The sequence below is a fragment of the Corylus avellana genome, chromosome ca9 (assembly GCF_901000735.1).
Source record: "Corylus avellana chromosome ca9, CavTom2PMs-1.0".
Taxonomy (NCBI): Eukaryota; Viridiplantae; Streptophyta; class Magnoliopsida; order Fagales; family Betulaceae; genus Corylus; species Corylus avellana.
The window spans coordinates 21,211,344-21,224,542 of NC_081549.1; the positions used below are offsets into that span (position 1 = coordinate 21,211,344).

Consider the following 13,199-nt stretch of genomic DNA (forward strand, 5'->3'; position numbering starts at 1 on the left):
CACCACCACCATCATCATCAGAAACTAAAAAGGACGCTAAAACCACTCCTCCCGCCGCTGGTGGTGCTAGTGCTGTTCCTCCTAAGGCTGCAGCTGCGGCATCTCCCGAGGCGTTAGCTGCCGTTTGAGATTGAAGCAAGTGTTTACAGAAGAATTTGTATGATACTAAACAGTGATGATAATGTAGTAGTGGCTGTGACTCAGATATGCTAGAGCTTGTATGATATGTGGAAGTGAGTCTGTATGTGTGCATGGTAGTTATGTGTCTAGCCAATGTAGAAAGGTTTTCATTGTTGTCTACTTGCTGCACGCTTTGCCTAAGCCCCTATCCCTGATAATATGACTAAATTTCCATTAATTTTGATGTTCAAATGGCCAACGATTCAAACAAAAAATTGCTAAGAATTTGGATCCTTGATAATACGGCAGTTGATAGTTCTGTCATCCTACAAATCGTGACACTTATATATATTTATTAAGAAAAGAAAAGATAAAAAGAATTGAATTAAAATAAACCGAAGAAAAGCTGATTCTAACAAAAGGAGGAGTAAAATTGTAATTTTACTTTTTATTAAACAATTCTGGCCTTCTTTTGTTGGAACCGGCTCCCGAAGAGGATCCAAATACGAAAAAAAAATAGAGCAATGTGAGCAGAATGTTGCTAGGGATCCGGATCCTTGGTAATATGGCATATGATAGTTCGTATATTTACATGGAAAAACAAGGGATCAAGATCCCCTGTTATTACCCCGATTTTCTGTTGTTGGGCAGGGTATTAACTTTTCTTGTCCCCCCCCAATCTCTGAATAGGGGAGATGGGGGATCCAAATCTGATAAAAGATATCTTACAGGTTTAAAAAAATAAAAGGTTCCAATGAATAATCAATAAAAAATATCTGAGAAACAAAAGCAACTGAAAAATATGACACATCCTTGAATGCATCATCTGGGAAGCATCATAGACACATTGTCAGAGCTGAATGAATCGTTAGAATTTACACGAGGATTTGCTTGTTGGTTTCGTTTCTCTGCACGAGAAGATGTTTCCTCGGAACTGGTACCACCCCCGTCTTTATTAAAGGTATTTACCCTGTATACTCCTGGCTTTGTTAGTGCCTTTTCATTGAGGTGAACTCCTTTGGAAAGCATATCTACTACTTGCTTCATGGTAGGCCTTTGGCTTGCACTGCGCTGGGTACAAAACAGAGCCACCTTAATGAAGCGCATCAACTCATCCTCTGGATACCCTGTCAATTCAGGATCAACAATGTCCAGAAGTCTTTCATCTTCTCTTAGTTTCCATGTCTGCAACATAATATATAAGTCATCAGCACACGACAAAGTTTTCCATAGAACTTGGGCGACTCAGTCTATTAAATTTACATTTGTTTTAAAAATGCACGTGATAATTATATGCTCTAAAGTCAAGTCCATATAAGAAAGTGACTAATGACAATGAAAATAGAAAAAGCTTCAATTGACTGTTGAGATGTTGCAGAAAGACAGTAGAGAACTGATAATAAAGGAAGGCCACTTCAAATCTCCCTTTCGGACAAAACTCACTTAACAAACAGAAAAAGAAAAACAGACAATAGAAGTTCAGAAAGATACCCATTCCACCAGAACCAGTAATTCGTCCCCAAATGCTGCCTTGGTACTGCTTCTACCGCTAATTATTTCAAGCACAAGCACTCCAAAGCTGTATACATCCGCCTTCTTTGTGAGTTGGCCTAAAAGTGCATACTCTGGGGCCAGATATCCCCTGCAAATACATAGGGTTGTTGGTGAAATAAAAAGAGAAAGCAGAAAAAAAAATTTAGATACTAGAGTTATAGCAACCACATGGAAAACGGAATAGGATCCTCTCCATTTCAAAATCCCTCCATTTCCTTCATTTAATGCATTTTGAGGAAAAGGATCCTCTCCATTTCAAAATCCCTCCATTTCCTCCATTTAGTGCATTTTGAAGGGTAGTGTTGTCCAAAAGTTTTAATAATGATAGTGCATTAAATGCAATACCTTTCAAAATGCACTAAATGGAGAAAATGGAGAGATTTTGAAATGGAGAGGATCATATTCCGCATTTTGAAGGGTATTGCATTTAATGCACTACCATCATTAAAACTTTTGGACAACACTACCCTTCAAAATACACTAAATTGAGGAAATTGAGAGATTTTAAAATGGAGAGGATCATTTTCCATGGAAAACTGTCCCGCTCTCTCACTCCCTTTAAACAATTTCATGCGCAGTGGGATCCTCTAAATCTATGACTATCACAAGATTTGGATCCATTCCCACTATACAACCTCACCTCAATCCTCATCTATTATCCTCACTAGTTTGTTACATTCACACCAGTACTGGTTTACAAAGTAATTTTAGTAATTCCTCGTGTCCTTCAAAAAATAAGGTGACTTTTAAAATCACAATTTGATCAAAATACAATATTAATCAATTACAAGCCCAATGGTAATTTAAGAGCCTCATCCTTGGAGGGACACAAGCGGGACTTGTAGCATTACTCCTGGTTTACCTAGTGGCAAAATTCAGGCAATTTTTCAATTTAATTATTATGAATTTTGTTATTGCTTTGTGTTTTATTCTATTCTGGCTGAAAAGCCGGTGAACATATCCAATTTTGCCTCCGATACAAATGGGAAACACTAGTGTCCTTTTCCATAGTAGCACCTATATCAAGCATGGCGTAACAATTGATTAAACTATTAACGTAATGGCCCATTTTCATATCCAACCTGAATAAGACTGATAATGAGGGATTCCGATCTTGTGCAATAGGGTACCCTAATGCATGTGACAGCCTGCCCGAACCCCACCTGTTGTGCTTGAGCAAGCTCTCTCATGGGGCTGCCATATTGCACAGGATTCCCGTCTGATAATAAGCATGGTCATCAAATTCAGTGTACTATGTGCATGAAACAAATTTCTTGAAAAACCCATCAAATTGCATTTGAAAATTTTGAAATGCAGCAAATGACTACAAAAAATTTCTTTCTATAACATAAAAACTTATGAATGATTTCTGCTAAGTTTTTATTTCATTTTATTTTATGATACAACTCAAGCATCTAAAAGGGATCAAATTCATATCCTCACCTTCCACCCTTTTGCTTATAAGGGAGAGATGCCATTTGCCCCAAAGGCAACTTAAAAGCAGCTAATTTGTGAAGTTTAACAACAAATTGCATGTGAAGTTTGACTATACACATAATTTAGTGACAACCTCACTTACGCTAGACTCTCTAACAGGTTTCTGAATAGATAAATAGCCCATTAGCTCACACAAGTAAAATGTAATGCAATATAAAATCACGCTTACACAGTTCCCGCCACACGAGTACTAAGATGAGTGACATTGTCTGGAAAAAGCTTTGCCAGCCCAAAATCTCCTATTTTAGGATGGAAGTTTCCATCAAGAAGTATGTTGCTAGCCTTAATATCCCTGTGGACAATATGTGGTTCAGCTTCCTCATGAAGAAATGCAAGACCAGAAGCTGTACCCAGGCATATAGCAGCTCTCTTTGGCCAATCCAGAGCAACGTTTTTACTTTTTGAACCTGAAATAATATTTTCTGGACATTAGCACACCCTGAAGAGAGATTAAACCTTATTTTCAGAAATACATCTTGCAGAATGAACTCATAGGACAAATCCAATAAGTTGATCCAATTCATTTACAGATACAAAGATCAGACATTCCAACAAAAGAGAGAGAGGGAGAGAGAAAAAAAGAAATCATCACTCTATATCTTCAAATTCAATTATTTGGCTTAGTTGATTTGGTATCCCCTTCCAGAGCATATCCACCCCAGCCAATATAGAAAATTCATCCCACAACCAAGTCAGATGACCAAAATCTCAGAAAATGGTATGAACTGATAGGGCTTAACTAGCCAGGCTGACAAGTCACCTCACATTTTAACACCACAAATTTCAAAATTTTTAAATTCATCCCAATTGAAATACAAACTAGATGCACATAAATCTCCAATAATCTTACCAAGCAAAGCAGTTGCAAGGCTGTTGTTTTCCAGATATTCATACACCAATATCCGATGATTGTCCTCAACACAGCAGCCAACGAGTTCAACAAGGTTTGGATGTCTTGTATCTGAGATCACATTAATCTCTGTCAAAAATTCCTGAGTTCCTTGTTTAGATTCCGCAGAAAGAGATTTGATTGCAACTTGAGTACCATCTCTTAGAATTCCCTGCAATTAATAATGGAGAAACTGTGTAAGAATTTAGTAAATAGAGAGGAGGAGGGAAAATAAGAGCACTACTAGTTTTTTCTCTCTCTCTCTCTCTCTCTCTCCCCCCCCTCCACCAATCCCCTCTCTTTAAAAGAAGTAAGTAAGAGTAGAGGTGCTACGCTTATATAAATACAACTGCAACAAAGTAAAGCTAGTTAATCTCACCTTATAGACAACTCCATAACCTCCTCCACCTATTTTTTTGGATGGATGGAAATTCCCTGCTGCTGATCTCAAATAGTTATAAGAAAAGAGCTGTACATTATTGGTAGGAATTCCTGACCATGCACAAAAACAGAAAGCCAATACACGTTAAACTTGTGGGGTGAATTTCTCTGGTATTCGGATATTAAATGGAGAAGTAAAGAAAATTAGTGAACAACATCCAAGTTCTAACATGTAGAAGAAAAAGAAAAGGAAGTCTAAAGGTGCATTTTGTAGGCTTGTGTTCCAAACCTAGCCTGATACCGCTATATTCGCATAAATTTTCTTTCCTAAATTGCTTAGATTGCATTGAATGAATAGTTGATAGCGTGCTCAAAAGTTTTGTATTGCAGATGAGTTAGACATTCCACAGGCAATTCATTAATTTCTACCATGCCCTTCTGGTATGGCTATAAAAATTCAGTTTACACAGATCCCAGTCACAGTTCATCCCACAAAATTTGGAACTGGCAAAATGATCCAATGTTAGTAGGTTCGTGATTCACGCCAATTCTGGCTTGACTCAACCAACAAGGACTAGTAAATAGATAGGTTCAGACATTGTGAGCTTGAACATTTTGCAAAGACTTGGCTTATAGAAAGGAACAGATAAAATGAAGGAAAAATACCTTTGACTTTTAATTCTAAGCTAAAAGAGTTCCAATTGTCAAGCTTTTTTTGTTTTTTTTTGAAGTTCACCATCTTTGCAGGAATTTGATCACTATCTATGTTGGTTTTCACCCTATTGCAATATCCAGAAGCAGGTTGCCTAGCGGGGGGCACAATTCTCCCAAACAACACATTAACACTTAAAAGAGATAAAATCATAAATATACATCTTGAAATAAATTCTAACTTCTATCAAACCAATCAGTAGTTGAAATAGGTTCCAGAGAGGGTTAAGGACCTTGATCTGGGACGTAAGAGTGGTATAAGGACGCGCTGATTCAGCACTTGAATCAATTTTATATGGAATTTTGGAATAAATAGTAAACCGAAACGGTCTATGTCGATGAATCAAGGAAATTATAAGAGTGGTATACAAAAAACGGGGTTGTAATCCAAAAATTTACAATTTTTTTACAGTTTGAGGACCTCTAATAATAATTGAAATGAATTCAATCACACCCATTTTCTTACCTTCTGCCTCTGTCTGACTCGCACTATTCTGCCCTTTACAGTCTCTCAAGGCACCAAAGCAACTACGAATCATTGCTACAGAATTGGAAGTTCTTCACACCCAAATTATTTACCGCATATCTTCTTCAAATCCTATTCCATCCCAAAAAGAATCAGAAAGCTAATCAAAAGGCAACGAAGCAAACACAACCACCCATGAAAAATCAAAGAACTAAACAAACGCAAACCTGAATTTGGGAGTGATTTCAAATCCAACCCGCCCGAGCCAAAAAGCTTTTAACTGTCTTATTGGGCCAGTAGGTGCAACAAACGCCAAGAACAGGTATTTAGTGAGGAAATCCCAGATGGGTTGTGTGGAAATGAGTGGGAAAGAATGAAAACCCATTATCAAAATCTTTGAAATAGAACCACGATTAGGGGTGGTCAAAATTTTTCAAGATTTGATAATTAGAGCAGGGTCAAGTTGGCCAAGGTGTGCAGGGCGGGTGAAAAGGCATTTGATGATAGTGACTACTTTTTTTTTTTTCTATTTCTTTTCTTCCCTTTCATGCGGGCTGGCTTTCCCATGTTAGAGCAACACCTTTGTTCACACATATTCATAGGTGGTTGGTCGCTTGGTGGCTTCTTCTTTCATAGCAACCGACTATTACCTTTCCATCGGTCAGCAAAATCGATAGTTGAATTGAAGAATTGGACTGCTTGAGCCTTCAGTGCTTCGCTTCTGTTGGAAGTAGGCCATAGCCACAACGACGCCGTCTTTTTACACTGTATATTTTTCTCTGTTTTTCTTTTTTTTTTTTTTTATGGTTTGGTCGAAATCAAACTTTTCCTCTTCCTCCCAAGAGCATACAAAATTTTTGGGAAAACTTTACTTTTAATTTCTGAATTATTACTGGTTTTGACATATTTTTAAACTTTAAAATTTTTCAATTTGGATTCTTAAACTTTTAATTGCAGTCAATTTGAACTATCCGTCAGATTTTAAACGTTAAAAATTAAACAATGACATTTATAACCTTAACTTTTTTTATAAAATTTTAAATTTATCCTTAATTTTAAATTAAAAAATAAAAAAATATATATATTATTAAAAAAAAATCACAAGGTGACCAACGGTTGGGCCACCTTGTGACTTCTTTTTTTTTTTTTTTCTTTTTTCTTTTTTCTTTTTCAGTTTTTTCAAAATTTTCTTTTTATTAAAAAAGAAATTGAAGGGTAATTGTCTTTTTACGGGGCAAAAATTAACGGAGGAGTTCAAATTGACTATAATTGAAAGTTCAGAGGTCCAAATTGAGAAGTTTTGAAATTTGAGAGTATGTCAAAACGGGTGGTAATTTAGAGGTTCAAAGTAAAATTTCTCCTAAATTTTTTCTAGGTTGAGACTATAGTCCCATAGATGGCTTTCCTTCCAATTCCTTTATTGCAGGGATCCCTTACAATCTCGTATTTGTATTCGTTCAAAGAAATGATTTTAAAATAATATATAAAATATAAAATCAGTCAACGTGGTTATACTAATTTGTAATAAATTCTATGCGGTATAAAAGTGTTCTGCGGTCAAATAACAAACACATCTTATGGGATATATGTGTCATAATTCGATTGGTGCTGATGTGGCATTTAACGGTTTCCATCAAAAAAATTAAACGAAAATTGCGTGCACGGACCTATTTGTTATTTTTGCATACTATAGGGAGTTCTCATAACTTTTTTATACCACAAGAAGCTTATTGCAAATTAGAGTAACTACAAGGATTGATTTTACATTTTTCCTTAAAATAAAAGTTATGAAGATGCCTATTCTATCAATTCTATTCCATAAATCTATGAGATATCTCACTTAATATGACAATTCATGTTCATGTGGGTTAAATCACAACTTTTCTCATAAGCTTAAGTGGATGAAAATAGATAAATTTAATCACTTAATCAACACTTTAATACTTCTTTTTACGCATGGGCTCAAATTTCTTTTTAATAGACGAGGCCCAACATGTGAAATATTTAATTTAAATTGGGAGTGATTTGACAGACATTTTGCTATAATACCATGTTAAATCATCATTTTTCTCATAAGCTTAAGCTAATAGAAATAGGTAAATTTAATCATTCAATCAACACTTTAACAATGTGTTACGTTCAAATCGTGACGAGGTACAAGTATAAGATTATAGAAATGAATTCAACCAGATTCATTTAATTAAACAGGTCAAATCCTCAAGCATAACCTATTACTGTTATGTTAAATTTGTGTCAAGTTTGCAGATCGTCTAAAAACTTGTTAGCCTTTACGTCGTATGTGAGGTTCAGATTATGTAGAAACATGAATATAAGACTAATTTGACCTATATAATTAAACAAATTATACCCCTTAATCTTAACATATTAACTTTGTATTGAATTTGTATTAAATTTAAATATCGCTTAAAAATTTATGGGCCCTAACCTCGCTTCAAACTTTGACCACATTCCCGTGTCCTCGAGATTTTATAACGTCACGGTTAAGACATGATCTTGGTCGCACCCAAAAAAAAAACAACAAAAGGCATTATCGTACAGAACCAGGGTTGCCGCCAACTTGCCAATCTCAACTGCCGCGTGGAAATAATATGAACCGATGATGGGTCCAATGAAAAGTCAGCTCATCAGACAAAACCAGGGTTAGGAAATTGGCAACGTCAATCGCCGTATGTAAAGAAATCCGTGTAAGGATATTCAAACAGATTCGATTTCTTTGAATGTTTCCTCGTTTTATTTGTTTGTTAAATATTTTCTTAGCTCCCAAACGTATCCTTGAATACAATGATGATTATTCCTTGCAAGTTGTAACCTAATTGACTTAATGCAGTCCATGAAACCAATATATAACTTTCTAAGGTATCACATCATACATGCAATCTAGTTGGGTCAATGAAAGAGAATATAGTAAATGGATTGGCCTGCAGGATAAGAGATTTTTTTTTTTTTTTTTTTGCAATCCAATTTATAAATTTGCTAAGTGTCTTTTGAATATGTAAAAATTACATGTTTTTTTTAATAGTATTAATTGAATTGAAAAAAATTTCTTCCAACCTATCATACAAAAGAGGTCAGTGTAGCATATGTGATATGTTACAATTGCTAGTATATTTGGTAGAACAGGATATTCAAGGGCTATAAAATACACATAACCTACTACTAGTTTTAGAACACAAGTAAAGAGTTGTTCAGATCTCGGGCCAATTTCATAGTTGAGGCTGAAGGAGCTCTTCAATTTCCAGTTATCGAATTTTGGATACAAGTTGTCTTTTTGAACAGTTCAAATGATAACTAGACTCATCAAATAGCGAAGCTATTGGTCATAGTAGCATCAGCACCTTTTCTACCGTCATCTCCTTTTTCTAATGGGAATGTTGCTTAGATATCTAGCTAGTGTTTCCCTACCATGTACCCAAAAAAAAAAAAACAGAAAAATCTCAGAGCAATGGTTAGCATGCACATGCACAACCCGTTTACATATTTGAGTGTTTTGAGTTACCTACCATGCTCACTGGCAGGGGAGGAGTTTCCTTTATCACGTCCAAAATCATTGTCTTCAATTTCACTCCCATCTAAAGAAACGGAGCTATTTTTGATACTTGGCTCTGAACTAGCATTGCTGCTTGTGGCAAGAGGAGAGTCAGCAGCACTCACTGTCTTTTTTGTGGAACTTGACCTCACACTGTAAACAGAAGAAGCAGGAATGTTTGTCATGGATGGGCGAGGTTTACCGGGGATGCTGCGTCTTATATCCTGGGTAAGAAAATCCAAAGCCAGATTAGGAATTGCTACACAAAAAAAAAATTATTGCACGAATATCATGTTCGCATGTCCACCATATACATGCATGCTAAAATGGCGATGAAATAAGCCTCTAATTAAAATCATTCAACATAGTAAGTTGCATATACCTATAAGGCTATAACATATAAAGTATGAGGTGGATATATCTCCAAAAGGGATCTAAGGATTTGAATACCAAGAAAAATTATGTATATTGTCTTATTTGTTGATAATAATCAACTCAAGCATGTATTCATTTAACTGATAGGATGCTTGCAATAAGGATAGAGCTGAATACCATATGCCTTAGAGCCATATCAAGGGACTTATTTGAAAGTGTTCTTCCAAAGCCCGAGCTGTTGGTGGACAAAGACTTGCTACCTTCATTATGTGTGGAGTAACCGTCATCTTGTTTGGGTGGTGGAAGTTTCCTCATGTTTACCACTCTTTCAACCATCTTTGTTCCAATAAGTACAGGGCTATCAGTCTCGTTATCTTTTCCACGTGATCTACTCTTAGCCAGAATGGCCTTCCCATTACCATAGGCACTGCCATGAGAAGCTCGTCCTCTAGAGGGAGAGGATGATTGTTGTCTTGATTTTCCATTTGAAATGGAGTCAATAGAAGATGACCTAGCACTTGGTGCTCCTGGCCTGCCCTTAGAGGCTGAAACTGGCCTTTCTGGAAATGATGTCCTCAAATTTGGAGGAGCATCAAGTGAGAAACCAGGAATCTCAGAGGGTTTCCAAGGCCTAGATTTAACTGGTGGTGAACTTCCACGTGATAGCAGTGGCTTTTTTGAAATTGTGGGACCTGACTTTGGTGCTGAAGAAGATCGACCAGGAGGAGCAGATAAACTAGGTTCAACTGAGGGGGCTGACGGTCCGCGGTTTGGTGTGGCTGATCTTGTTTGTGACTTGGAAGTTGGTAAGGAAGGTCTGGCAGTTGGTGTTGAAGACCGAGCAGTGGATCTAGTAGGAGTTGAAGATCTCACCATTGGAGGGGTGGAGGATCTTGATGGTTTCGTTTTAGAAGGTAATGTGGGATGTGAAACAGGTGTGGAGGATCTTGAAGGTTTCGTTTTAGAAGGTAATGTGGGCCGTCCAGTTGGAGTTGCAGGTCTTGAAGTAGCTGATGTGAGCCCCATAGATGATGATGACCTTCTATTACCGTTGCTGGAAGAATTCTGTCTAGAGGACAAAGTTGGCTGCTTAGGGACTATAATACTCCTTGAAGCAGGTTCTTCCTGGACCTTATCTAGCTGCAACCAAATGATATAGAAAACAAAGCAACACAAATTTGCAAATTATGATAGAGGAAGCGAAACTAGAAAATACCAAAACATTAAAAAAGGAATCTATATGCTAAAAAGCTAAATGTTAAAGACATCTTATGCTACTGGTTAAAAAAAGAGCAAAGCTATACTCTACATTAGTGTAATGTTAACAAGCTGCACATACACAATGTTACCGTACCAGTTAACAAGGCCCATAAGCATCCAGAATCCAAAATAAATAGAGCTCTTACCCTAGATTTTGGAGCAGTGGGGCGTGCATTAGGAATCTCAATCTGACTCAATACAGGTTTCTGTGAATCCTTCTCCAAAGGAGGAAAAAGTGGTGTCCCAGGTGGTGTAAGAAGCCTGAATTCAAAGGAGAGTTCCCATAAATACTAAGGCAAAACACATAATTCTCCCATGGAACAACATAGACGCAGTATATAGCAATAAAGAATATGTCACTCTGTGTCCCCAAGTATGTGTGTATCCATATATTATGCAAGTATACACATTTCTTCTCATTTTCAGTCCTAAAGCTTCTGGACCAATCCAGCTCAGCATTCTACAATCGAAACCAGATGCTAAGAAACCCAAAACCCTTTTTCTTCATAAATTTAAGAGGTTCATTTTGAAATTATGTGAGAAAAAGGGCCTGAAACTAATTTTGCTCCATTTTTTCGGAGAAGACACATGCAGTCAGAGACAGGCATGAATAAATCTTTAAAAAGAAAGTGACTAGTTTAACATTTTCTTTATGAGACCATTAACTTCAATTGAACTTTAATCATCAGTCATAAGAAAAGGGACAAAGTGAAAAGTTCTATTGAATATTTGAGCATAAGATGCCTGCGAAATGACATTGGTAATTTCAGTGGGGTCCAAAAAAGACAAATACGATCCTTTAAATGCAACTTTTTCCTTTTTCGTAGTAGTCTAACATTACCGAATGATATTTTGCCCCACTGTTTTCTTGATCAATCTTACAAGCTATTTCGACATTGAGACCCAATTGATGTTCAAGTCTTCGATCATTAACTTTACTAGAACTTTAATCCCCTATGATTATCACAAAGTGAGACAAGAAAGGCAACAAAATACTTGAGAATTGTGAAAAGTTACACTCAAATTTTTATCCTCAGATTCATAACTAATTGGCTCTTTAAATTTGGGCGGGGTCCATCAAAAGACATATATCAACCTAAAAATGTAGCTTCTTTTCTTTTCCAAACATTGAGTAATCTAACATTACCAAATGACTTTCTGCTCGCATTTTTCTTTGATCAATTTTACAAGCTATTTGACATTGACTCCCAATTGATGTCAAGTCTTCGATCACGTAAAAAAATTGCAAAAGAAATTGAAAAAAAGAGATGGAGTGAGTTTAAGTTTAAACAAATACCAATCATAATCAGATTTGTCATTTTCCGAGTTCAAGAACTCATCGGCGCGTGTCTTCCGGGGAGGCATTGACTCTGCAAAATACATCATCATCATCAACAAGAAGAAATCAAAATTTTCTTATATGCACAAAGAATGTGAAATCTCTTAAATTTACTTAATTTTTTGGAACAAGTTATCACGGAATCAGAGTAATGGTCCGAAGTTCAAACCCTAACTCCATAATACACCTGTCGTTTCGGTCAAACATTCTACGTGTTCAACGCTTTTAGCAGAAGCAGATTTCAAAATCGGATTCAGAGCAATTGCAGAAAACCTGACCTGAGGGTGAAGGAGTGTGGAGCTCGTCAGCGTCCATCTCCCGCCTCCGCATATCAAGGAACAGCGCGAGCTCTTCTCCTCTCTCCTTCGTCACCATTTTCCTCTCTCTCTGTTTCTTGGTCAGTACGGACAGTCTCGCACTCTAAACACTGAAACTTAAAGGCAACGACTAACGAGTACTTGAAAACGAACTGAGTTATCTTTTTAGATTGGAAACGAAGACGGATCTGAAGCAAAAGCTCTGAACGCAGTAACAGAGAGAGATTGTGAGAGAGCAGTGCAGCTCGAGTCAGCTTTCAGATTGTTTCAAACGGAAGATGAACAAAATAGAGGATTTGAATTGCAGACGGGAAAATAAAATAAAATAAAATAAAATAATAATGAGAATACCATGAGGAAAACGACTACAGATTTGGACAAAATCACGAAATTGCCATTTTTAGGTAATCTATAATTAAAATGTTTTCGATAAGAAAAATATTAGGTGTTTTCCTACTGCTCTCTTGATGTTCTCTCAATTATGATGTAACTTTTAAAATTATAACTGAATTTGAGATTATCATTATTGACTTTTAATCTATTGGTAATTTTAAAAGGTATATCACATTTGAGGAGAACACCAAAAGAACAGTAGAAGAACACCCAACATTTTTCTTGTCGAAAACATTTTAATTCTCATTTCTCAACTTTATTAAACATGACAAAGGCTATCATGCAATGCAGCTAACCGATACTTACATTTTGTCCAAATGTGATGTGCCTTTGTCATGTTTAATAAAGTT

General features: G+C 36.4%; 3 protein-coding genes across 3 annotated transcripts in view; 1 reads left to right on the forward strand and 2 right to left on the reverse strand.

The window, feature by feature from the left end:
• The window catches only part of LOC132192358 (clathrin light chain 3-like), a gene marked incomplete in the record, with an annotated part of 1,517 nt that extends 1,217 nt beyond the window's left edge, over positions 1-300 (forward strand). The window contains 1 exon segment of the mRNA XM_059607672.1: positions 1-300. Coding sequence (XP_059463655.1) covers positions 1-128 — 128 coding nt within the window.
• A 347-nt stretch (positions 301-647) lies between these two features.
• LOC132162627 (putative serine/threonine-protein kinase) lies at positions 648-6,271 on the reverse strand. Its single transcript, XM_059572904.1, has 7 exons — positions 5,846-6,271; positions 5,619-5,750; positions 4,440-4,552; positions 4,022-4,232; positions 3,341-3,578; positions 1,612-1,762; positions 648-1,305 (listed from the first exon to the last, which is right to left on the reverse strand). The coding sequence occupies exons 2-7, from the start codon at positions 5,689-5,691 to the stop codon at positions 943-945; spliced, it is 1,149 nt and encodes a 382-aa protein (XP_059428887.1). The 5' UTR covers positions 5,692-5,750; positions 5,846-6,271; the 3' UTR covers positions 648-942.
• A 2,577-nt stretch (positions 6,272-8,848) lies between these two features.
• Positions 8,849-12,751, reverse strand: LOC132192037 (uncharacterized). Its single transcript, XM_059607223.1, has 6 exons — positions 12,418-12,751; positions 12,098-12,170; positions 10,947-11,061; positions 9,718-10,680; positions 9,140-9,389; positions 8,849-9,037 (listed from the first exon to the last, which is right to left on the reverse strand). The coding sequence occupies exons 1-6, from the start codon at positions 12,512-12,514 to the stop codon at positions 9,027-9,029; spliced, it is 1,509 nt and encodes a 502-aa protein (XP_059463206.1). The 5' UTR covers positions 12,515-12,751; the 3' UTR covers positions 8,849-9,026.
• Positions 12,752-13,199: the final 448 nt, after the last annotated feature.

What these genes read in the sequence shown, in the direction of transcription:
- LOC132162627 (XM_059572904.1), bottom strand. Translation starts at nt 5,691, where the DNA reads ATGATTCGTAGTTGCTTTGGTGCCTTGAGAGACTGTAAAGGGCAGAAT. An exon ending in GTTATGGAGTTGTCTATAAG is followed by an intron (nt 4,233 to 4,439) that starts GTGAGATTAACT and finishes TATTAATTGCAG; the next exon opens with GGAATTCTAAGAGATGGTAC. An exon ending in ACTCGTGTGGCGGGAACTGT is followed by an intron (nt 1,763 to 3,340) that starts GTAAGCGTGATT and finishes ATGTATTTGCAG; the next exon opens with GGGATATCTGGCCCCAGAGT.
- LOC132192037 (XM_059607223.1), bottom strand. Translation starts at nt 12,514, where the DNA reads ATGGTGACGAAGGAGAGAGGAGAAGAGCTCGCGCTGTTCCTTGATATG. An exon ending in GACAAATCTGATTATGATTG is followed by an intron (nt 11,062 to 12,097) that starts GTATTTGTTTAA and finishes CTTTGAATTCAG; the next exon opens with GCTTCTTACACCACCTGGGA. An exon ending in CCACTGCTCCAAAATCTAGG is followed by an intron (nt 10,681 to 10,946) that starts GTAAGAGCTCTA and finishes ATTTGGTTGCAG; the next exon opens with CTAGATAAGGTCCAGGAAGA.